At 43.2% G+C, this 26,538-nt stretch overlaps 1 protein-coding gene across 6 annotated transcripts in view; it reads right to left on the bottom strand.

Moving 5' to 3' along the window:
• Positions 1-26,538, bottom strand: part of SGMS1 (sphingomyelin synthase 1) — a 91,830-nt gene that overhangs the window by 2,848 nt on the left and 62,444 nt on the right. For 5 of the 6 annotated variants that reach the window (XM_071748868.1, XM_071748873.1, XM_071748870.1 and 2 more), the window contains 4 exons: positions 12,957-13,799; positions 7,231-7,348; positions 3,475-3,628; positions 1,570-1,736 (listed from right to left, as the gene is read on the bottom strand). In XM_071748868.1, the coding sequence (XP_071604969.1) occupies positions 1,570-1,736; positions 3,475-3,628; positions 7,231-7,348; positions 12,957-13,579 (1,062 nt within the window). In that variant the 5' untranslated portion in view covers positions 13,580-13,799. Of the gene's footprint in view, positions 1-1,569; positions 1,737-3,474; positions 3,629-7,230; positions 7,349-12,956; positions 13,800-20,117; positions 20,262-26,538 lie in introns of those variants that run through there. The other variant, XM_071748871.1, reaches the window with a different exon arrangement.

The raw sequence follows: 26,538 nt of genomic DNA, 5'->3' as shown, positions 1-26,538 counted from the left end.
AGCAAGGTGTGCCCCAGCCTCCTCAGAGAAGGTGACAAACCCTGCTCTGCTCTCCATGTGCTCTCAAATGTCCTGACTCACCCTTTTGCTTCTCCCAGCCCCAGCCTTCTCCTAGCATCTCCCAACAACAGCTTAGTAAAGGAATATTGAGCCATCTTCTGAGTCTCATTGTGCAGCAGAACAGGTACATTTCTATGCAATGAAGCAAAAAGCTTTTCTGAAGCAAATCCTCCTTAGCACTCCAGACCATCCTGGTTTCAGTAGCTTCCAGCTTGGAAGCACAGCCATTCAGAACCATTGTTTTAACAGAGCCCAGGAGCAAATTCAAAGCATGGAAGTTAGTCTGGTGTTGTATGGCAACAGCTATGAACTCTGAGCACACATGGCTATTGAACACTGTACTTCCCAAACTGACAGAACAGTATAGTGCTTTATTTGCAATTAAGCATTTGTTGGTAAAAAAAGTACCACAGGCACTGACTGTTGTGTATTGCTTCAAGTGCAACAAAATTACTGGAATGATATGACCTGGTAGCTGGAAGACCTCGATATGATCTAAGGATCTGTTCCATTGCAATTTAAACCAATTTCCTACCATCATACTAGGTTTTTCTTAAATGTCATTAATTGGAGTCATAGGCAACAGATAAGCAAAGCTTCTTTGTCCATGTTGCACAGAAAATATTTGGACACCAAATTGTCTTCTACAGACCTAAAAAGAAGTTATCCCATCTCAGGTTTCTCTTAATTCACTAGGTCTTTCCCAGGAGCCCTGTGCATTTTCTTTCACACTCCTCAGCAATTTAAGCTCATCTCCTATTGATCTAATTCACTGGTAGGAAAGTAATGGCAGGAATGACATGAGACTTCCTTTAGACTTCTTCCTTTCACCTTTGAATCATTTACTGCTTCTCTCTGGTTAAGTGTTACAAATATTGCATGCTGCTTCTCCTCCTGAGCAGCTCCTTATTCTCAGTATTTCTCCCATCATCCCATTTTTTGCACCTTCCTAGACAGGGTCCTTAGGACAGGAGCAGCCTGTTTTCTATTGCAGTACCCTCCAAAAGGAAAATATTTCCCTTGGTTAGGGGAACATTAGACACTTATAAACACTTTGAAAAATGGGTTCAGTTTTAGTGAGGCCTCATCTATGCAAGCCACAGAATACCAGAAAACCCATCTGGCCCGAAAAAAATGAAAAACCCAGAACCCACAGAGTGAAAAAAAAAAAAAAACCAACAACCTGCATCTAAATGGTTTGTTCTACTACCACAAGAATGGTCAATTGGCCAAAATACAGATGGATTTCAAAAACTGAGGTTACACAGGCCTGTCTGTGGGCAGACCTGGGTATTTCTGTGGTCAAGATGCAAGATTAACCCAACCGATGACATCTCACTCTTTCCTGCAAACCCAATGTGAGTGGGGGAAAAAAGGGATGGTCCATGAGATACGGGGTCAGTCCACTTCTACTCCTGCAGGGAGGCTTAAAGCAAAGTGTGGATATTCACCCCCCACCACCCTATGGCAAAGGGAGCTACACAGATTCAAAGATCAGGAGAAACTCACTTGCTGGTTGGCCATTGTGTGATACCACCAGAAAAGTCTTGTAGTGATGTAATAAGCCACCACCACGTCCACAGTGTAGTGGTCATGAGCAAGGAGGATGCAAAACATCCCAACCATGCTGAGTGCCCAGCAGAGCCAGTGATACCACCAGAGTCGCCGTGGGGAATCTGGAAAGAAGCACAAACAGAAATTATTTCAAAGAGTTATGTCACCAGCACACAAGATTCCTGCTGTAGTTAGCAGAGGACACAGGCTGCAGCCTGGTTAGTGGAATGGCTGCTTTCAGATTACGAGCAGGAGTGTTGAGATCAGGTGGAGACTGACAGGTATCAGTCTCTTGAAGCGTAACTTAAAACTGTACTCAAGAGATACTCAATTTTTTGGAAAAGAGAAAGGCTATGAAATCTTTGAGAAATGGACCCAACACATAACAATATCATCTACCCTGGTCCATAAAATTAACTGATTTGTATTTCAATATTGATTCTCCATGGGTGGCGATCCATTCCTCTGGCCTTTCACAAAAGATAAAAGCATAGAGCCACAAAGATGCTCAGAGGGCTCTTAGAATAATGCCCTCAGTTGGGGTTGTTCAGCCTGGAGAAGAGAAGGCTCTGGAAAGACCTTAGAGCAGCTTCCAGTACCTAAAGGAGCTACAGGAAAGCTGGAAAGGGACTTTTTACAAGGGCATGGAGCGAGCGTCACCTCCCATGACCAGACGCAGATGACAGCCAAAGGAGACTCCCTCTCCCAGGCCAGGGTTTCTCTTGGAAGGAAAAGACACCCTTTACCAACAATTTTTTCTTTACCACCCTGTTACCAACAATTATGGCCCCCTTGGACCTCTGAATACCCTTTGATCAGATTAAGGTGAAACAACACTCAAGGTCTGTTTCTCTACAAACAAAATAGCAATTCTATTGCTTTAACAGGTAAAGGTTATTTTGGAGCAATTCTTAGGGAAAACAAAGCATCCATAAGTGTTTGTGTGTGTGTGTGTATATATATATACACATATATATATATATATATATATATATACACAATAAAAGCACAAGAGCAGATAACTTCGATGTTGAGGCTGCACAATCACAAAGGCTGATTATTTAGATCACAAAAAAATCACAATACATAGATGCTAATGCTGCATAACCTGGGAAAAAACTTGTGGTTACCTAATTTTAGGAAAGAGAAGCATAAAGTGAGAGTAGAGAGATAGATAAGAGAGATAGATAGATAACAGAAAATCACCATGGTACAGTTGTCAGTGAAACTCCCAATGCAATCCCTCATTTTGTAGGTCTGTTTTGCCATATGCAGACCCTTATCTGTCTCCTTTGTCTCCAGCAATCCCTTTGGAAATGCTAATGAGGATTTGTTGTGGAGCGGGGGAGGAAGATAGTGGGGGGAGGCAGGCTGTGGCTGCCCATCCATCCCTGGAAGTGCTCAAGGCCATGCTGGATGAGGCTTGGAGCTCCCTAGTGGGAGGTGTCCCTGTCCATGGCTGAGAGTTGGGACTGGATGATCTTTAAGGTCCCTTCCAACCCAAACCAGACTGTGATCCCATACATTAAAGCCTGATTCTTGCAAAATGAGCAACCTTACATTTATCGTGGCATCCAACTCTCTCTAGACTAGGAGACAGAAGTTGCAATACCACTCATCAGGCAGGGTGCAATGAAGGTTTCAGTTAAACTAAACAAATTTATTTGGAAGTAAAGTCACTACTTGAGACACCTACATGGTACGGTGTTCTATTTTATTCCCAAAGTTTTCTTTTTCAGTAAGCCCTATGTCTTTGAAGATCTGTTATTTTTGAAAAAGAGTTGTATTTACCAATCACCTATTGGTCAATTAGCAGGAATTATAGAACAGGAAACTCGAGGTGAGCAGTCAGACACTTACACTCTTTGATAAATAAGTAGGTAAGCGTCAGGATGACGGTGTGGCCGCTGTACAGGTAGTCACCACACATGTTGTGGGAGCCTGTGATGGACAATCCCCCGCCAGCAATCAGCTTCATTATCCTTCGCAGGTGAGATTCCCAGTCTCCAAAAAGCTGGTGGAAGAGTAAAAAACAAAAAACACACTGAAATATCAGGGCTAAACTTAAGAGTTCAAAGTAATGGTGTTAGCCAGATACTTCCCTATCCATTATTCCCTCTTTTTATTTTGATACACAAGATCAGCCAGGAAACCCACAGCCTTCCCCAAAAGCTAGCAGCACAATTCTAGAGGGAAAAGGACTGGAGGAGACATGAGTTAATTTCTTTTTCTTGATGCTTTGCATCCATTATAGGCAGTCTTCATGTAGGCACAGACCAGATGCACCTCCATCCATTTGTCCAAAATATTAAGTAGTCAGCGTACAAAGAATCAACAAAATTATTACAATTTCCCATTAAATACAGCATCACAAAGGACTACTGTTTTTCCCTACACTCATATATAAATTGCAAAGGCAAGGAAAAAAGGCCATTTTATTTACACACATACCCATATGTTTGTGTAAAACACTACACCAAGTCACTTTCACTTGCAATAAAAACCTGGCATCTTTTCAGTATAATAGCAAAATAAAAAACTGGTCCAAAAGGTGCTGAATTCCTGCCAGTAGCTGCTACACTTATGGTAGAACAGACAGGTGAGAAAAAATTGCTTTCTACACTTACTGCTTCTAGAATGCAAAGGCACAATCTTTCTTGCATATCTTTGCTAATGTTCATGGGCTGCACAGGAAAATGATGTTTAGTGAGAATCTTCAGGCAGAGCTAATGGGTTCAGATCTCTTTTTATTCATTATATGCACTGGGCTAAACAATGGTTATATGTACATATATAACCTCACATATATAAGGTTATATATGTAACCTTATATATATAACCTCACATATATAAAGTGAGGTTCAGAATAATGACTCCTGAAAAACCTATGACTTCTGTAATAGGCTCTAAAATCCAGCCTTACCAGTATTTTTAAAATTAAAAATATTTCGAGATATGTCTAGAATTTTGTCATATTCTATAAACAGTTGGTTTTCCTTCTGTTCAAGAGGTAATGTACTCTAAAAACCATAAAGCTTAATTTAAATCACCCTCCTGATAACAGTGAAGGCCCTACATGATAATCTAGCTGATAATCTAACAGAAAACAGAATGAAGTGCATAAACTGAGCAGCAAGTTGCTGAAACACAGCACAGAAGCCAGTATCTCACACTCCAAATGCTAGGGCATCCCACCACACCACCTTGGGAAGTTTTCAAAATAATTTCTTTCCACTTCACATATAAAAAACCCATTTATAGTGTTTGTCAGGGCACAGTGCCAAACTTCTGCATTATTCACATGAGCAGTGGGGACATTCTTCCACACCTGATGGTTTGGCTCTGACCCATCTTCAATCCATGATGGGCTCAGAGGATATTTCTGAAAAAAAACTTCAGCTTGCCTTAGGAAAGCCAAATTGAAGCAAATCAAGTCCTTCTGTTGAGAATGTCCCCCTCCCCTTCCCAGATGACTGAAGGGCAGCTGGCACTTCCACAGAAATTTGCTTTTGCTGCTCTCAGCTCTAAAACAAGCTCAAATGTTGAACAAGCCCAGAAACAAAATGAAAGTGGTGGGACAAGCACAAGTAGGACATACGGAGGACCTCCAGGACCCAACAGGAAGCAGGAACCATCTGAGCTCAAAGGATCCATGGAACAATGCACACAACTACTTGAGTGCTGCATTTTTACCTCATTTTATGAAGTTTTAAAATTCACAGTAAGCATTTAACAGTCTGAAGAAAACAAAGACACTCCCCTGCTGGCCCTTACAGGCATGTTTTTCTTTTAATTTAAAACCTCAATCTTGCTTTAAGAAATGGAAATTACTAATTTATAACAGATTTAAACAGGGTCTTTGCTGCAATTGAAATGCTTCCTACTAGCAGTTCCTTACAGAAAATTAAAATATGCCCCAATGTCCACTCTTACACAATCAGATACAACTCAAGAAGGTGCTGAGGGATTATTCTTTTCCCACCAGTATATTCTTAGCTTTCATGAAAGCCCAGCTAATCCTCAGTCTTACTGGGGCAACAGAGAGCACAACACAAGCTTGTCTTTACTTGAGTAATGCCAAGGCCTTGCCAAAACTGTAAATTTTCAAATCTGGCAGATTTACTCCCTTCAGCTCATAAATCCCTATGCTCTTTCTAATTTCTCAATGGCTGACTGATCAAATACAATGTTGACTACTCTCCCACTCCCTTCTCTTTACAAAAGAACTCAGTCCCTCAAGAAGCCACACATGGCTTGGCAAAGGCTGTAGCTTGACAAACAACTGGTGTAGCACTTTCTTTGGCTTTATCTCCCTGAGGAATTGCAGTGTTTGAGCTTTGTTAGTGCATACCAGCAATGCTCACTGAAGAAACACCACCACACTTTTACTGGGTCCAATTAGGATTTTACTGCCTGCAACCTAACTTACGGCTGTGTACACAAAGCTCTTGAACTGTGCGTGCAGTAGATATTTTACAGAAATTACCTTTTTTACACCCTTTCTTCTGCTTAAATCAAGCTATAGCAGAAACAGTGCCAGGAGGGGCATGGAGATGAACCATTACTGGAGAAAGAGCACTTGTGTCTAATACATACATACAAGCATGGACACATAGCAATAGGACAAGGGAACATTTTCAAGCAGAAAGAGGGGATTTTTAGATGAGATTTTAGGAAGAAATTTTTTTCTGTGAGAGTGGTGAAACAGTGGCCCAGGTTGCCTAGAGAAGCTGTGGCTGCCCCTGGAAAAGTTCAAGGCCAGGCTGGATGAGGCCTGTAGCAACCTGGTCAAGTGGGAGGTGTCCCTGCCCATGGCTGGATGCTTAGAACTGGATCCCTGAGGTCCATTCCATCCCAAACCAGTCTGTGATTCTATATGCATCTTGTTCTCCACTGCAAAAGTGCAGTCTGTACTTCCCCCACCACAAGCAGCAGGTTACACTAAGAACCACACTCCTGTCAGTGTTTGTGTGATATAGGATGGAAGCCACACCATCATCCCTGCCCCATCTCCACAAATCACTCTTCAAAGCTGACAAGAGGGGTCTTGGCCCAGAGCCCTCCTCTCAGTAGCTTGGCTTCAGCCATGGTTTTCACAAGCCCCATATTATTCTTCAGCAAAACAAACAGGAGTTAGCACTTGATTGAGGAGGAGGTGGCAAGTCCTTTTGCTAACACAATTGCAAAAAATATACACAGGGATGCTGGACTGCAAAGAACAGAGTTTCACCAGCCTTAGAAAAATCTCTTTAGAACATTTTCAAATACAAATCATATCTCTATTTGATCCACTGAAGTGTTGCAAAATACGTGAGTCACACATGGTACCTTGACAGGTTGCACACCTTCATCTGCTTTGGTGGAGATAGAAAAATGGTTATAGTGCAAATTAGCTAAAAATGCTACAGAAATTGTGGAGATGAGTACTTTGACAAAGGTGGGAATGCCTGCACAGCCCTGAAGCCACTGGCAACACCATCACCGAGAGGGAAGCTGATGATCTGCATAAGAATGTGCCCATCATGACAAGGTGGTATTTTCAAATAAGTCACAATTATTGAGAAAGGGTTTGGTAACAGCAAAACAAATGGAAAATATACAGAAGCAGAAGTTTACCTTTGGAGAACATTTGAAATGCATGCCAGGTACTGGGAGTGTAGTCACATACATTGTAATACACCGATACAGGTATAGTGTGCCAACTATACAGAAAAATCTTCTGCTAATTATAGACCTAGAAGGAAAAAAATAAGGAGGTCACTACATGCAAACAAAATACATGAAAAGTAAATCAAATAAACTACCAACTGTTCTCTTCTAGATGCTTTGAAACTTGCAACACTCAGCTTACACCTGAGCATACTGAATTACTTTACAAATATTCCCATGCTTTACAGGCTAAAACCACAAGCAACTCCAACAAGATGATTACAGAAAATAATAAGGATTAAAATACAAAAACCTGTGCAGATGAAAACATTAAAACGGATTTCATGCCCAACACTCCTCCATTAGCTTTGAGAGGTCACGAATCTTCCATTCAAGGCAGATGGATTCAAAATGTTTTCATTATAAGATGAAAAGGACTGAAGTTTACCTCAGCTGACACACACATTTAGGAATTAGAAAGGGTTGCTTGAGAAGGGATCACCTGTGTGACACAAGGAAGTGAAAACACATCTTCCCTGAGCAGCATTAGACAGGAAGCACTGAAAATTCACACCGAAAATTCAGAAATACAAACTTAGAGCTGTGCTGGACTGTTTCCACAGGAAGCCACTCTTAAAGCAAGAAGCACAGGCTGCAAAGAGATTTTATTGACAAAGGGCTGCCAGCAAGTCACTGCAGTAAGCAAGGATGGCAGATGCAGTTTTGGGATACAGTGATGCAGTTCTACAAGAGCACACAGGGTACAGAGCTTCCACCTTCACCTGGGAGTGGCAGCTGCCCCCAGCTGCACCGCTGCATTCCAGAGAACAACATCACAAGAAGAGCTACAGGAATTAAACCCCTTCTGGAACATGTCAGCATGGGAGCAAACTTGATCAGAACTCAGCAAAGAGAAATAGCTCCCAACGTTACAAAAAGCAAGAGCAAATCTAGTTATATCAGTTTGTGATCTTAACCACATCACCCCTGTGTGTCCTGCTGGTTACTGACCCTGCTGGTTTCAGTTGATTTTAAATGGTTGTTATTTACAGTTCTGATCACTAGGGGAATACAAGGGTTACAGCACAAGCTGCGAATTCTGACATCCATTTGTTGCTATTTTGAAGCATTCCCTTTTTTTAAAAAAATTATTTCTTTCAAGCTGAGCTCTTTCAAAGCTCAAAATTGGCTGTATTTTTAAATTTTTAATAGCTTTTGGCAGAGCTATCAAACTGGAGTGATCCTCTCTCACAGCAGTATGATTCTGCAGTGCCAGATAAATAACAAAGTGAGTGCTTTAATTTATCAGAAAGGCTTTAGCCAGTACCATGTAAATGCATTTAGCACTAAGGTGCTCACTGCTACTGAAACACAGTATTTCCAATTTTTTTTCCACCTTCCTGGTGTCAGCTGGGAGTTAAAAATTTTAATATATTAGTGTAACTTCATGGACTGAAATGGTTCCAGTGGTTTTCCTCTGCATTTTGTATGGAAACATTCTTCTCTTGGAAGGGTGATCCAATAAAGAATTTGTGTGTGTGATTATGAGCCAGCATGCAAGTACAACCTAACTAAACTCACCACTGGCTAAGACAACTTTTAATACAACTCTCCAGAACTCATCAGATGTGGCAGCAAACATCTTTTTCAATTCCAAGAATGCTCAAGCTGAATCAGATGTCAAGTATGGCTGAACACCAGAAATGTACTTCTCCCAGAACATCTGGGAATTCTTTCCAGAGAAGTTAATTCTGCCTCAGCAGCTTGCCTGGACTGGTTGAGCTCCCTGTGGTGTCTGTGGAAAGAGACTTGGGCATCCCAGAGTCCCCAGCTAAGAACTGTATACCCACCCTGTTCTTGCTTGCTGATGAGAAATGAAACAAATGCCATGGAGAGTACTCTGTATGTTCAAAAAAAGCCATCACTGATTTCCTTGCACCAAGCCTAGTGCCTTGCTCTGAACCCAGACAGAAACTCCAGTCTCTACCTGGAGGTAGAATTAATTCTCAGGTAAGAAAGCAGTAACAGCAGCCAAGGGAAACCCTGCCCTGTGGTTAGCTGGACAGACATACCCAACACCCTCTTCCATTTTGGCCCAAACTTGGCTCTAACAAAGACACAGAATAACCTTGGTTGGAAAAGACCTTCAAGATCATAGAGTCCAACCATAAGCCTAACACTTCACTAAGCCATATTCTTAAGCACTACGTCCATACAACTCTTAAATAGCTCCAGGGATGGTGACTCCATCACTGTCCTGGGCACCCTACTCCGATAACCCTTTCACCCAACATCCAATCTAAACCCTCCCTGATTCAACTTGAGGCCATTACCTCTTGTCTTATCACTTGTAACTTCACTGAACAGACCGACCCCCACCTCTTTACAGCCTCCTTTAAGGCAGCTGTAGAGAGTGATAAGGTCTCCTCTCAGCTTCCTCTTCTCCAGGCTAAACAACCCCAGCTCCCTCAGCTGCTCCTCATAAGACTTGTGCTCCAAACCCTTCATCAGCTTTGGTGCCCTTCTTTGGACATGCTCCAGCAGCTCAATGTCCTTTCTGCAGTGAGGGGCCCACAACTGAACACAGGACTCCAGGTATGCCCTCCAGTGCCAAGTACAGGGGTAACATCACCTCCCTGGTCCTGCTGGCCACACTATTCCTTATACAGGCCAGGATGGAACTGGCCCTCTTTGCCAGCTGGGCACACTCCTGGCTCATGTTCAGCCAGCTGTCAATCAACACCCCCAGGTCCCTCTCTGCTGGGCATCTCTCCAGCCACTCCTCCCCAAGCCTGTAGCACTGCTGGGGGTTGTTGTGGCTGAAGTGCAGTACCCAACATTTGGCCTTGTTGAAGGTCATGCAATTTTCCTTGTCCCACTGATCAAACCCCTCAAAACCCCTCTGTAGAGCCTCCTATCCCTCAGACAGATAAACATTTCCAGCCAGCTTAGTGTCATCTGCAAATTTACTAAGGGTGCACTCTATCCTCTCATCCAGATATAAAGATATTAAACAGGAGTTGCCCCACAGCACTGAGCCCTGGGTGCCAGCTGGATTTAACTCCATTGAACACAACTCTCTGGGCCCAGCCACCCAGCCAGTGTTCAACCCAGCAAAGCATATGCCAATCCAAGCCACGAGCATTCTACATGATCATGCAGTCCCTGGACTAAACAAGAAAGATTTGAGTGATCAGTATCATGAATGACACATCTATTGTCCTTCATGGCTTGGGAGAACAGCAGGCTCAGCTTAGATTAAATCAGGCTATTGATAAATAATGAATCTGGTAGGATGAGCAATAGGAATTTCACTGCTTGGCAAAGAAAAGTGGTTGCAAAAGTGGCAAACTATGATGCTGTCTCCTCCAGTAAAAGGTTCAACCCAGCCACCGGCTTCAATCCATCTCATGGTAACAATGCTGCTGGTTCACCAGTGACCCTAAGCTCATACTTGGAGACACCCATGAATGGTTTCTGTAGCATCTGAGTAAGCAAGCAATCAGGTCTCATCGCACCCAGCAATCACCTGGCTTCACATCATACCTCCAGATCACCAACAGTGTGGCAATGGCTATCCCTAACATCACTGGAGGTCAAGGAGTGGGAATTAAGCCTCCCTTCTCTAATCTTCAATTAAGTTTCAAAGGGGGGTGACAACCCTCACAGTAAGTAATCCAGCTCTTTTTATAACACTCAGTGGTTCACCATCCAGAGCCATAGGAATGAGGCACTCCAGACAGAGCCACATCACTGGGCTCCTTTTCCTGTGAGCACCTCTCCTGCTCCTTTTCTGCTGTTTACAGAGAACTTGGGCCTCTCAGACTTTGACAACTCTTGCTCACTGGCACAGAAGAACAACTTTTGGTCTCCAAAACATTACCTGACCAGTAGAACATGCTGGCCAGCTATTCCAGGGTTGATCCCAGGAATAAAAAGCTCTGCGACCCCCTGACATCTTCCCCTAACACCAGGAAGCAACCTTTTGAAGCAAGTTAAAAATTAACACAGCAAAACAAATGGGGTAGGAGAATCTCCACAACTATCAACCATACCAGCCTACTTTATCAACACTTCTCCTTGCTTTGAAATCTCCAAGGACCTTACAGATTCTGCTTTCTTAAACTAAAGATTCTGCTCGTGTCCATCACGGCCAGAAACAAAACAAGAGGCCAAGCTGGGGTAAATCCTGCCTCCTGTACATATGTGCACAAAATAAATATATAGGAAATTCCACAGATTTTACAGATAACAATAAATTGACCTTTCTAGAAACTTTGCCGTAAGGAATGCCACCCCTGTAAAAGTCTACAAAGGTTTTAAAACTTCACCTGGCAAAATACAAGGAGTTTTATCTAGCAGAAGTAAAGATGAATAAACCATCATCTTGGTCTTGGGGACTACTTAAATATTTGTCACATTCCTACAGAAATCCCCAGCTATGTTGCACAAGGGTATCCTGCCCCAGGTTTGCAATTCTCTTTTCAAGCCTCCTGTACCTTAGGAAGCTAATGAACCATATGCTTACATTTCAGTTTTAATGTTTTGGTCTATTATAAGCATGTGTGATCCAATGGTCTCTGGTTCATTTCTTTTAAAAAGGGAAATCTGTAAGTCTGTGGTCATTACAAAGTCCTGTGAACTGAAGGATCTTGTCTTTAACAGGGAGGGGCCCAAATTACATTCCTTCTTCAGTTTTCCACACAGGAGTCACAAAATAAAGTCAGTGAACAGGTAAAGACTGAAATATTGTGTTAGCAGAGGAAGAGACTCTCTTTGGGCTAGGCAGATGTGAAGATGAGCTTGTGCCTGGTTTTTGAAAGGAAATGTGACATCCCACCTCATCCTACTTAAAGCAACTTGACTCGGAACACTTTGTTCACAGCCATGGCAGCACAAGGGTCTGTATCAGACTCTAGTGGTGAGGCAGCCCAAGTTGTGCATTTACAGCAGTATAAATTCCCCAAATTAAGCATCGGCATGCCCTCTGTATAGAGTGAGCAATGGGTTACTTCCACTGGCAGGCAAATTCACCTTTGCCATTCTAATTATTATAAACAAGGAGGCAGACCACCACTAAGATCTTGAAAATTCATTGCCTATCTATGCATATTTTATGATTATCTGGATATCTGCATATTTTATGATTAGCATTTGACCTACTTCATGTTTGAAGCCCCTGTCCCATCTAATGCCAAAGAGAAAATGTACTTAAACTTTTTTTCACAAAGCACTGATGAAGTGCATGGATTAAACCACTGCCTGTTGGTTCTGTCCAAAAGTATCATAATCTTATGGTAGGTGTTTTTATCAGGCAAACTGCAGAGACACTGAATTGACTCCAAGTTGACACCAGCATGAGCTGGGCTCCCTCTAAAGAGGCAGGAGAGTCAGCTAAGTTAAGAACAACATTACATCCAATTTGCACCTTTTCATACACAAAAAGGGGTCAAGTTGCTTGGGCAGGTAAAGCCAACCAGGGCTATTAGTTTCCTAGGCAGAAGTTGGACTCAACTTATCCCTTTTGTAGAGGCAGCACACATAAACTGCAGTTTTGTCTTTGATACCTACTTCAGCTTGGGAAACCAAGATTAGAAAGATCACAAGAAGCTTCACTATATTTGGAAATAAACCAGAATCAGTCCTCCAAAAGAACTGCACCTAGAGCTTGGTTTTGAAAAGGTTTTACTTACTTGTATTTTAAGAGCAGCCACTGAACAAACCACAGTCCTACAAGGATCATGCCGTTGATTTCACAAATAGAAAAAGCCCATTGCACCCGATCAAAGCGATCAAAAAATGCATCTGGTAGGGGAGGCTGCACCTCCTTGGGAGGCACTCGTTCATGAACAACTGAGATTGTCACTGTGGTAAAGACGAAACAGAAAAGTGCATAAATAAAAGCCAGGAAAGTCTTGCCCCACTCCATAGGATACTGTGAGCGCTCTGGCTCTGGCATGGGGATCTTTATCATCTCCTTCTTAAACCCATTTGGCATCCCGTTCAGCTTCATTTTACTGCTGAAGCCGTTCTCCCGTGTGGTTTTGCTGACGCTGACACGGATGTGCCCATTGACGTGCCCGTTTTTGTGTGCCTCGATGTGATGAGCCATTTTTAAAGTTTCAATCATGTGCAATAAACGCTGTCCGCTGTCAGAAGACACCCTGGAGAGAGGTGTCTTCTTAAAATCCTCCTCTGTGAGGCTGATCAAATCCTGCCCGGTGAAGCTCTTCAATGGCTCACAATACTCTGGCACAGCATTTTCTGTTAACCAATTTGTCACCTCCTCGGGTGACCACAACATCACTTCTTTCATTTCGCCGGGCAGCTGGGGCACAGTCCGACATTAATTTTCAATTGGGCAGCAGTCACTGTGACTCCAGTGCACTGGAAAGCTCTTCCTTGGCTTCATTTTGCCCGAAGAAGTAGTTTGGTGAGAGGCACGTCCCTGTCCCTGACCACCTGACAGGAGCATCCAGGTGCTGTGGCAAGCATGGGAAATGGTTCACTTCATATTCGTGTTGGCATCCTTCTTCCTGTGGAGGAGACAAACCCAAAACCAGTATTAGGATGGCATTTACCAACAGTATGCAATTCATGTTTAAAGGCAAAATCACTGCAAAAGAATAGCTAGACTCCAGCATGGACAGGATTAACTGATTGGAGTTCTAGCTTTGTACATACAGCTCTGTCCTTTCAGAGCTTGCTATTAATTTCTCAACAGTTTAAACAGTTTTGTATTAAAAACGTCACTTGCAGCTGAGAGAAGGATGCCTTCCTGCTCTGTATTTGTTAAATTCTCTATTACCATGCAGCTCTGGCCCACAACCAGTACCCAAACTCCTCTTACACATCATAATACTTATGGATTTAAGGATCTACAGAGCAAACATTGTGTTGTTCTTGTCACAAACCTTCTGTCCTTACATATCAATGCAAAGAATTGCACCTAGTTATTGAACAGGAAGCCAAATTTCTGTTCTGTGAGGTAAAAGTATGTAGTGTACCACAGTAACACACACAAAAAAATGTAGATATGCAAGGTTAAACTCTCTGGCCCAAAGCAGCCACAGGAAAATTGATGCCCAAACAGGTTAGCCTAAAAATAAACTGAAGCATTTAGGTTTGCAGGACTTCAGTAGATGCTTAGCAGTTCTTCAAGGTAAATTTTACCATTTTCATGGTATACTGCTACAATTCAAATAAATGTTTGTCATGAGCTACAAAGGATCCAGCAGAAAAATGAAAGTAATACGTTCAAAAGCCACCCAATTAATTACAAAAATAGCTTAGAAAGATTAGAGAAGCATAGCATATCATTTCCAATACACAAAGTACAGGAACACAGGAACTACCAGAACTGCTTCCTGCATTTTTAAGACATGGTCAGCAAAATCCCCAGCATGAGGTGGTGATCAGCAGACTCCCAGATTCAAGAAGTTTATACAACCAATTAAAAAAAAAAGAATGGTCCTCTCCAGAGCACAGAGAGAAAAAACAGCCTGCCATCCCACCAATTGAGTTTCCTCTGCCAGAGGCTGCAAAATTGAAAACAGAAAGTGATCTAAAGAAAGTAATGGCAAAGGGAAAAAGCACTTCATATTTTAAAGTCATATCATGATTTTATCAGCTTAAAGAATATTTTTACCCTCTTCAAAGCTACAAGAAGCTACAAGATGCTTGTGTTTCATCACAAGGAGCAAAGCTGACACCAAGGAAAACCAAAATAATCTACATTACTGGAAAGATTTGGGTAGATGTGGTACATAACAGATACAGAGCTACACCCCTATGCAAAATGTGGCCATACTGCACATACATTTTGACCTGTTACCTCTAAGCTGAGCAAGAAACACAAAGTGCAGCTTCTCCATGGTATGAACCATGACTGAGAAAAGAAAAAGCTTTGGACAAATGACTACCAGTACTTTACTTACACCATCTCTCACTTTCTGGGCACACTGCACATGCGTTTATTTAAATCCATGGATCAAACAGGGATGAAGATGCTTATTACCCCCTGTGAATACCTGTGCTGCTTTAAAGCAACAGAAGAGAGGATAAAGCTCAATTTTCTTTCTTTCCTTTTTTCAGTGGGTAGCAAAGAAAGCTTTTAACTGTGGGTCACTTCATTATTCAAGTTGTATGTGGCAAATTAGTATTTAGTTACACGGCCCTGAACATGGAAAAAACAAATGGACTGAATTATGCATGTTAACCTAACAACTCTCCTACAACACTCTGACAGCAGGAGAGCAGCTTGGCTCTCCACCAGACTGGTCTCTGCTCTACTCTTGGCATCACAGTGCACCTGAAACCCTGGGGCTGGCAACAGCCACAGCTCAAGGCTCAAGCATGAGCCCCAGGACAGGGAGCACTGGTGTCACCAGCAGTTCTGGTGTTTTGCCCCCAGCACCCTGTTTGTGCAGCCTTGAGCTGCCTCACTTCCTGAGGCCTGTGTCTGGGGTTGCTGCAGAGCAAGGAGATGGAAATGCCATCACCTTCTTGATATCAAAATATTTCAGTCTCAAGTGATGGACCCACAATTCACAACTCAGAGAACTGGTGTCTGTGGCACAGCATCAAACTTGCAACTCATACTAACAGACTTATCTGTGTACTTGCTGCTCCTGAGGGTAACACCTTACAATGTTGATAAAGCCTAAACTAGTCATTTTTTAATCCTGTTACAGCACCTGGGCTCTCAGTCTGCAGCAGGAGCTCATCTTCCCATGCCACTGAACAGCTACACTGGCTGCACCTCTGAGGTCTGCTTCATAAAGCCAGCATGGATTTGGGGTTGTCTGGGCAGTCTGTACACCACGAGGTGGGGCAATATTGTATCTTTTCAATTTTAAATGCTGGAGTGACTGAATCATAGCTTCTCAAACCACTCAGAAAGGAGGAAAGCAGAGCTTTAATCTAGCCATTCTCCTCCTGACACCCCAGCCTTGCTGACCAGCATATCACAAGCCTCCAATGTGCTTAAGGGTTCAGGACCCCTAAGACACAGTGCAAAGAGTGGCATCCACCACTCCTCAGGAGCCTGCAGCCAACCTTTAAATTACATCTCCTCACTTACCACCCAAATGCCTCCTGCCACAGCTAAGCTAGTAGGGTGTAAGATGTGTGGAGTAAAAAAAAAAAAATCTGTTGCCAACTGCAAATCCTGCTCATAGTGGCACAAGAGTCATAATATGCTGGTGTAATCCCATAATACCTGGCCTGGCAATGTTATGAAAAATATCAAATGCATGTGTGTTGCAGAGACTAGCAATATCAGTAAAAACTCCAGTCACTTCAAAAACCTGCCTGTGCTTTAGACTCACTGCCAGTAATGCTTAATAGCTTAACCTTTAATAAGGTACCACACAGATTGCTCAACTCTCATCTTTGTCTTAATGGACTATAAAATATATCTCCTAAGAGCATTTGTTAGTTTTAAACATGAGGAATCCCCTCTCACACACAGAGGCACACCCTTTCACCCTGTCTCATCCTCTGGGGATAGATGGACAATGGGGCTCACCAAGAGGCCAGAAGCTATGGAGCAGAAAGCTTCAGTCCCCACAGATGACACTTACAGGAGAACTGGGCAGGCACAATGCCAGCCTGCTGCTGTCACACTACCAGTGTGTAAATCACTACCAAGAGCCTTTTGGAAAAGCAGAGTAATTGATACGGGTAGAATGCTAAGAGGAAAGGTAATACTGCCAAGAACACAGGCCATGGAGCTGTTTTTATTGAGAGTTACAATGAGGAAAAACAAATACAATTACTAATGACCACCTATCATTCAAACCTTCATTTCACAGCCTGTCTAACCGGTGAGGAACAGGAAAAATGCTGTTTTACTAACACCTCCCAGTTTATCACATTAAAAATACCTCGTTTCCTGTCACACATTGTGGAAAGCTTGATTAGGTGAGCTTCACATAAATTAAGTTTCCTATATAAGAGCCCTTGCTGGCACCTTTGCTTTCATGAAAGGTCTTCTCTTGTCCCCAAAAGCTGAAGACAGAAGGAGGGAATGTGCAACAGCTGCCACCAGACAGCATCCCCTGGCTTAGCTTGGTCCCACAGCATGGGGACAGCCAGGGGGACAGCCACACACAAAACCTCCCATCTCTGATATGGGTTGTCAGCCTGGGCCAGGCAACCAAAATTCCAAATGGGTTCCACCCACAGCAGATCTGCTTCACTAAGGAACCTGTATCTGATGATAAATTATAAGTAACAGTGTCATTAGCATCATAACAGCAATAGCTCTATGATAATGATGCCATGTAAAAAAACCAGTATCTGAAAACACCCACACCATGAGACTGAGCAGGATGAAGTAACTTCAGCAAGGGCTCCAGTCCTCCAGGGTTTACATGACCTTTTTAACCCTTTCCCCAGCAAACATAGTGCTAACTCAAAACTTTCAGAACCTCTTCCACTTTCCTGAAGGGGAAAATTTCTTACTCCCATTTCAATCTGTCCCTGGGGGTGTTGTAATACCATGACCACAGCCACTGCAGTGGGTTAAAGGAGCTCCTGAGAGAACAGTACATAACCCTCCATCTCTATATTGGTTCTCCTCTGCATGGCTTTGAGGAGATGCAGCTGGGCATACACACTGAATGTGGGAGCACAGAATCACAGGATAGTTTGGGCTGGAAGCAGCATTAAAGACCATATAGTTTCCAAGCCCCTGACATGGGCAGGGACACCAGACCAGGTTGCTCCAAGCCCCATCCACCCTGGTCTTGAACACTTCCAGGGATGGGGCAGCCACAGCTTCTCTGGGCTACCTGGGCCAGTGCCTTGCCACCCTCACAGCTAAGAATTTCTTCCTAAAATCTCATCTAAATTTCCCCTCTTCCAGTTTAAAGCTATATCCCCTTTAACCTATCACTCCATATCCTTGGAAAAAGTTCCTTCCCAGCTTTCCTGTAGCCTCTTCAGGTACTGGAAGGTGCTCTAAGGTCTACCTGGAGTCTTCTCCAGGCCCAACATCCCCAACTCTCTCAGCCTCTCTTCATATCACAGCTGCTCCAGCCCTCCAGCATCCACCTCTGTGGTTAAAGGACAAGATAATCAGCAACAAAATCATCTGCTGGCCACATTTCCTCACTTGACTTGGCAGCCAAGGTGCAGAAAACTGCAGTTTCCTGTCTCTAGATCTGCTTGCAGAACAACTGAGCACTCAACTTTGGACATCGTTTCAGATTTTGTTTCAAAGTCCATGGGCTCACTGCTGAGTGGGAGACAGACACTGCCTGGGTACACAGCACAAGACTTTGTCTGGGATGGCTGCAGCACCCACAGAGCAGTAACTTACCTCTGCTGGGCTGGCTTAGAAGTTCACTGCAAACAAGTTCACATCCACCTACAGCAGCAAAATAGACCTCCTCAAACCCAGTTTTTTTAATCTGTGATTTCCTCCTAATGCACTCTGAAACCTGCCCCAATCTAACCCTTCCTTTCTTATGTTGCTACAGTCCTTTTATTCTCTAAGTGAGGACCTTTGCTGCCAGGGCAACAGTCACTATAGAAATCAGTAAAATAAGCAGCCATTTCAGAAACTGCGATGAGCTCCTCACCAGCAGCCAGGGAGATGTGCAAATCCCTTCAGAGGCAGTTTCATTTGTAACACTGAGCATCCTTCTCAATCACCCCAGAAAAGTTGAGATGATAAAACCGTTAGCAAAAAATACTGTTACAACAAGCGAGGCCCAGGGATAAGCACAGTTTGAAGACAAAATTGTGACATTTTCTCCCTTGGAAAACAAATGCTGAGTTGCACACTAATGATATGTGCCCACGTGTAAGCAGGAGAAAATCAACTGCTTTAATGATTGGAGTTTTAATGCTTTAGAAACCAACCCACAAGTGACTTCCCTAAATTGCTGAAGTTAAACAGAGACTGAATACTCTAGCTGAAAGCTGGGAGCTTTCATCCTTCATTTTTACAGCTCAAACCAGTTTGTAACAGCAGGGTCTGAGTCACTGCTACAGTCACTTACTCTACAGGCATTTTATCATCACTAACAATAATGCACTGACACCTCAATAACTGGACACCCTGCACTTGCAAAGCACCTCTGCCTGCCAATTTACAAGGCAGAGGCAATGACTGCCACAATTTCTGTGTTGAGTATCACTAATGAGCTCTCCAGCAGCTCACTGAATTGCTTCTCTCCCTCCAGGACAGCCTTGTCTCCAAACCTCCTGCACCGCTAACAAACACCTTTGGTGTTTTGAATCACTACAATAAAGCTCATTTTGTGCTGTGAATACAAATATATGAAAGCATAAAGTATCTGTAAGTATAAAATTGAGGCACAGATAGGCTCATGAGTTTCACAGAGCTCTGACATGTTTCAAATGGTCCCAAATGGAAAAAATTGTCTGGTGAACAGAAGATCAGAGCTAGCAGAATTACTACCATCAAAAGAGAGGCTGGGATCAATGTGTGAAGCAATGCCCATATACCCTGAAAGCTACTTATGCAGCTGCAGAGAGAAAAAAATTGTCTGCATACTACATAAATCCCTGAGCAGTCCATTTTTCCCAAATGACTATGGGAAGAAGAACACCCATCATACATTTCCTATCCTAATTAAACAAGAAGTAAGACATGAAAATCTGCTCACAGGCAGGGATCTCAGTATAGCAAACAGCTCTGAACCCAAGCCCTGAGTTCAGTGGCAAGGATTGCAAAATGACAGTACTTGCATCAAATCTGAATTACCAAACAGCTCATCTTCAGGGGGGAAACACTGCTAGTGAACAGCTCTGCTACAAAACCACATCTATGTTTATAGATACATAAATACACACATTTGGCGCTAGGTGACACCTTTTACCTCTGAACCTGATGGAGCCTCAAGCCCTTCATAGCCCTACATCTCTTTGCATTAGTTGCTTCCTCCTTCTTCTTCCTTGGGCTCAGAAGTCGTTATGGAAACCAGCAAACACTCCCGGGAAGGCTTCACCTGACCAGCAATCTCACCATGGCAGCAGTTGCTAAGCAGGGCTTTTGTTCTGACACAACAAAAATCCTGATTCAAGTGATCCGGGGGTGGGAAGGATGGGGTGAGGTGGGCAGGTCCTGCCTTCGGTTTAAGTTATAATTATTTCAGACTGAAAGTCTCCTCAAACACAGTAGAGAGAGCCAGGCACCCAGACCAGAGCCCCAGCCAACACCCTCAGGAACAGCCTATGGCAGGGATAACCCAAACATCTCATTTTGTACTGCATGCCAAAATGCCAGTGCCAAAATCCTGAAGTAATGCAACATCTGCAACAAAACGGAGATTGATATCAACTTATTTTTGAACAGCTCAAGTAGAAAACCCACCTTACAACTCGCTGCCTCAAATGCTTTCAGTTCTGTACAAGGATGCACATCACAAAGCTAATTTGCACTGGGGGGCAAGGAAAATCCACCATACTCTGCTGCTAAGGTCAAGATTTTGCAGTGACTCCTTGATAGAAAGTGGGTTTGTACTAAGTCATCCCTCCAAGTGTAACAGGATGCATGAAAATATTAGCAGACCATCACAAATCCTTCCACAGGGGTAATCTGGCTTAACATTAGAACCTTTAATTCTTTAACAAAGTTTTTTACATCAGAATTCTATCCACTTACAACATCAATAACATCTTTGCTATATAGGAACAAGCCCCTGCCAGGGACAGCATGACACATGTTAAGCTCAAACTTTGCACAGATGATTTCTGGACCAAAGCAATTTGAAGTGTCTCTGGGCCCTGTGCTTGGGCAGCAGCAAGCTACAGCCACTGTCTCCAGTGCAGCTCAACACACATCTGTGTTACTCCTTAAGATCTGGGTCAGGCAGAGATAGGGTAGAGCTGGAAATAGAGCCCTGTGTCCTCATGTAACCTCTGAGCTAACTCAGAGCTACTGAAGAGCACAAAACTATACTTGCCTTCCCCCTGAAACTGCCCAAACCTCCTTATAATTATACACACCCAAGAGAAGACCTCCAAAGGGAAACAGATGAAACACTGTAAAAAGCAGGAAGTTTCCCCTACCCCAAGGCACAGAAATGGGGTAGAACAGAAGGATGGAAACAAGAATATAAGGAGACACTACACATTTGTCTCACCCTCCACATATTAACTCAGCTAACCAAGATCAGGTGTTCTAGTGTTGCTGTGTTTTGTTTAGCTACACTGAGCACCTAGACATCATTTATTGTTAGAAAGATTTTTGTGAGCCTCTGGGAACCTAAGCAGTATAAGGAACTAAAGAAAAAAAAGGGGAAAAAAAACCAAAAAAAGGAAGTTTTGCCTAAGGAAACTGGGAAACTGAGGACAGTCATGTGACTGATGGTAACACACCTCTAAAATGCATACTCCAGTGTTTCCTGCCAAAAAAGCCATGCAGATTGCGAAAAAGAAAGCCAATGGAAATTACAACTAAAAGCAGAGCCCCACTGAAGGCTTAAGTCAGTGTGTGCTTTGCAGCTCAGAAAGCCAACTGTGTCCTGGGTTGCACCAAAAGAAGCACAGACAGCTGGGGGAGGGAGGTGATTCTCCCCCTCTGCTCTGCTCTTGTGAGACCCCACCTGGAGTGCTGTGTCCAGTTCTGGAGTCCCCAGCATAAGAAGGACACAGAGCTCCGGGAATGTGTCCAGAGGAGAGACACTAAAGTGATCAGAGAGCTGGAGCACCTCTTCTGTAAAAACAGGCTGAGGAAGTTGGGGTTGTTCAGCCTGAAGAAAAGGAGTCTCTGAGGTGACCTTACAGCAACCTTCCAATATCTAAAGGGCACCTACAAGAAAGCTGGGGTAGGGCTTTTTACACAGGTGTGTAGTGAGAGGACAAGGGGAAATTGTTTAAAACTTGAAGAGGGGAGATTGAGATTACACATTAAGAAGAAATTCTTTAATTTGAGGGTGGTGAGATGCTTGAACAGGTTGCCCAAGGAAGCTGTGGCTGCCCCCTCCCTGGAAGTGTCAAGGCCAGGTTGGGGCCTTGAGCAAACTTATCTAGTGGGAAGTGTTGCTGCTGATTCAAGGGGGTTGGAACTGGATGATCTTTAAGGTCCGTTCCAACCTTGGCCATTCTATGATTCTCATCTAAGTCAAATGAACTCCACATATCTTTCTCATTTTTGGCTTTTTTACTAGACAGCATCCAGACCCCAGAGTTGCTCAGAATCCCACTCTAGAGTAATGTGTTTCCATATTTCATTATAGATTTTAATTAAAATACACTCCTTTTGAAGTCCACCGTATCAGACCGAGATCAAAAAGACTCCAAGCCTCAAGAGTTGAAAGAGTTCAAAGAGCTGAAGAGCAGAATCTTCATGCAAGATTCTGTTGTCTGCATTTCAGCCATTACTATTCATAAACCCACTCAGAAGGCACACCATAAGTAACATGCATTGCTACTACACTATTAAACAATGTCTGGGGTTGCATTTAGTTTCATCTAACATATACTTATCCTCTAGTCTGAAAGACAGAACATCACAAATATTCAAGATTATTTCTGTTATAAGTAGTCCTAACCCAATTTCTGAAAACATTTCTCCTCTTTCCAGACCAATCTCTTCAGAGTTGCACTATAAATTAAATATCTGGATCTGGAAGATGTATATGGGTTGGATGGGGCCTGGGAGCAACCTGGTTTAGTGGGGTGTGTCCCTGCCCAGGCAGGTGCTTTGGAACTAGATGATCTTTAAGGTCCCTTCTAACTCAAACCAGTCTGGGATTCTACAATACCTGGCAGGAAGCAGAGAAAGACTCCTATTACACGCTTGGTCTAGAAGAACCAGAAATGCAGGAAAAGCTAGAAAAATAAAGTTTTTAAAAAGCATTTGACTTTCAGTGAGTTATGGGTGTACAATCTTAATGATGGGAACTTGTCTTACTAGAGCCAGATCTACTGAAAATGCAGTTGTACTGCCCTAGCAACTGCCTTTTGTGGCTAATGCTATGATCAAGAAAACCACCTCAGCTCACTTGACAAACTGCAGCCACCCTCCTTACTCTCTTTGCTGCCAGCCCCACGGATGCCAAATCCCACTGCTTGCAGTGGACATCTGCCACGGGTGGCATTCGGCTCGATGGCAAAAGCCCACTCACATTCATTCAACAAAATCCAGGGAAGCTGGAGAGATGAATCCTCTCTCCTCCTCATCCAGCCATTCGGCATCTCCTCCCTTAAAGCAGGAGTACTAGAAAGGGGTGGCAATCAGACAAGCTCTACTGCATGCTCTAAGGACTCCCAGGCTTTTTTTGGCCTTTTACAAATAATTTCACAATTATGACATGGTATTTCAGGACTGCTACTGCCTCCACTGAATGCAACACTTTGATGGTGCAATAAGCTGCAAATTTCAGAAACTGGCCCTCAGAAATCCAATATATTTTCCTGCAGTGCTGAATACTAGCTTCACCTCTGTATGAGATTCCATATCTTAGTATCATTGACCAGCCATACTCAACTGCTCCTGATCTATGTCAGACATGCCATCCCTCCCACTGATTTTCCTGTGACACCAGCAAATCCTACTTAAATATTGCTTATGACAACAATTTGGCATCAAACTCAAAGAACAGGTATGCACAAATATTAAATGTTCTTAACATACCTAATAGCCCAATATTGTAAGAGTACAAAACGACACTTAAAACCACACTTGATTCCACAGTGACAGTGAGGACTGTCTGTGATGCATGGTATCAGCCAAGCAATTTCCAAGACCACAAGCAGAATCACTTGAAAGCATTAATAGTGTGCTTAAAGTCTGCAGAATACTTAATGGTTTCAATATTACTCCCAGATCAGAGTTATGAGCAACTACATTCACAAATAAGGAGAATAAGGAAAGATAAGAAACTTGTATCTTGCTGTGAGGTTCCAGTCAGGCTTTTGCCTCAAATGACAAACCTGCAAGCTGAATGTTGAACAACTGACTCCTGATATGCACAGTGATCCAACAGTCAGGTGAGGGATCTCCAGATAAAGCTGCAGTAAGCTGATCCCTGGCTGGCTGGCAAACAACCAGCTAACAACCCTTGGGCAACACAAGGGCCACTCCAGACAACAGCCTCCAGTGTGCTTACAATAGGGGAGATAAATGTGGAAGCAGCAGCATTTCTGAAATTTGAATCTACCATGAGAGCAACGGGAAACTCCAGGAGTGTCTAAGGAATACCAATGCATTCATCCTCACCACCTGGGATCAGACCACTGCCCTGCCTAGGACCAGGCTGCTACTCCAGGAAGAAAGATCTCTGGGATACCAGGGGATCCTCAGGTGGTGGTGCTCTTACCTCTATTTCACTTTCTCTTTCCCTTTCTTTCTCTTTTAACAGACTTTCCAACTCTACCGGGTCATTTCACATTGCTTGTGCTCTCTGTCAGCCTCCAAATAAAACTTTCTGTTTGCACCCGACCATTCGTGGCTGGACTTTGTTCTTGCATGATCTGAAAAAGAGTGACATCAGCCACAGGGTGGATTGTAACCCTCCCTATCCTAACTCTTCTGGAAACTGATGAATATTTCAACAATGAACTTGAAAGCCTCAGAAGTAAGTTCCTCCTGTGGACATCCAATTATCTCTATTTTTTTTTCCTAGTGACACACTTGAAGAGATGTGCCTGCATCACTTTGTCCTAACATCTTTATGGAGATGTCCATTGGTCACCCAGCAACTCCAGCTATGATCCCTGGCAGTATCCCAGGCAGGGTGGCTCTTGGCTATCCTTTCTTCTGCAGGTAGTGACTCCACTATCTGGTACTGGGAACATGAAAGACAGGATGACTGTGAAGCAGATTCACAAGTTGAACTGGTAGGTTTTGAACATGTCAAATTAGTTAAAAAACTAACCTGTACTTCCAGACAAACAAGAGAATCTCAGCATGAGGTACTGGGTAAGCTCAACTAGGTTGCATTCATGTAATGGAAATTAAGCTACATTTAAAAATAGTATTTAATTAAAACAAAATTTCAGCTCACAAACTTTACCCCAGAGAACACTCATCCACTAGCTACCCCCAGCCCATCAAACTGCTACAAAGCAACTCAAAACAGAGTGCAAAGCTCACTCAGCAATTCCTTCACCACCAGAAATAATTAGAAATACCTAAGTCAGATGCCACTTGACATAGTTGTTCATGTAATACCTCTCTCCTGCCACAGAAGGGATGGAGGGATCAGACCCAGCCTTTTACCATCCATACAGATGTCCAGTAGCTAGCAGGAGTGTGCAGCCTTCAGCAAACTTTGCTTACTAGTTAAACATTTTCTTTGAACTCAAAGAAGGGAAACAGAGCTGTACACTACAAACTCCTCAAAAATCTGAGTTTCCCTTCATACAAGAGGCAGGAGGAGTTAGTAGCTTGCAGCCTGGTGTTGGATGGAATGTCATTCCCACAGTCCATCCCAAAATATGTGCCCATGGACCACATCACAGCAGGCATGCTTTATTGAGCACATAATAACTGCAGCTCCCTGTGGTGAATTATCAGCAGCAAACAAACCCAATTGCTGAAATAATGTCAGTTGGTTTAGAAACAGAAAACCTGCGTCCACCTTTGGGGAAAAAAAAAAATAAATAAATCAGCAATCCTTTGCAGAAATTAGACAAGTGAATTATTTATTCAATTAAGGGATGCTGGTCACTCTGACAGGATCATTGAGCTGCTTGCCTGCAAAAAACCAAGACTGGACTTCAGCTCAGGTTAAGATGCAATAGGAAGGACAAGCCCTGCTCATTTACAGCAGCAGCAGCAGGACAACTGCAGAAGCCCCTCAACACAATTCTCCTTCCATCCACAGAAAGTGGAACTCAAATAAATTTCAGGGAAGGAGGGAAGAGGGAGGGAGAGGAGGAAGGACTTAAATCTGCAGTCACATGGAGCTTGTAGTTTTCTGCGTGCAGATGGATGAAGCCCAGATTAGTCAGGTTTTAACAAAAGCAAGGCAGGAACCCAGATGAGGGGCAGCTCTAAAACAGCCAAACTCTGACCTGCTGCCCTGAGCTGAGACACATTTCCCTCTCCTGAAGTGATCAGTGCTGGCAGTGAAGCCACAGCTCTGCTGACAGGTGGGAAAGGATGGGGGATGGCAGGAGAAGCAGAGCCCAGTTGAGAAAAGCTACTGAGGCTGAAGCTAAAAGATTAATGGCAATGTAGATAATGATGCAGCAGCCAGGTAGGAGAACACAAACAGCCTTTAAATCAACCTTCAGAAGCAAGATGCAAAAGGCTTGCTAGCAACAAGCCCTTCTTGTAGGTTAGTACCC

Source organism: Heliangelus exortis, chromosome 7 (genome assembly GCF_036169615.1).
Source record: "Heliangelus exortis chromosome 7, bHelExo1.hap1, whole genome shotgun sequence".
Classification (NCBI taxonomy): domain Eukaryota; kingdom Metazoa; phylum Chordata; class Aves; order Apodiformes; family Trochilidae; genus Heliangelus; species Heliangelus exortis.
Note: the sequence above shows the minus strand (reverse complement) of the source record. Positions and strands in the feature narration are given on the sequence as shown.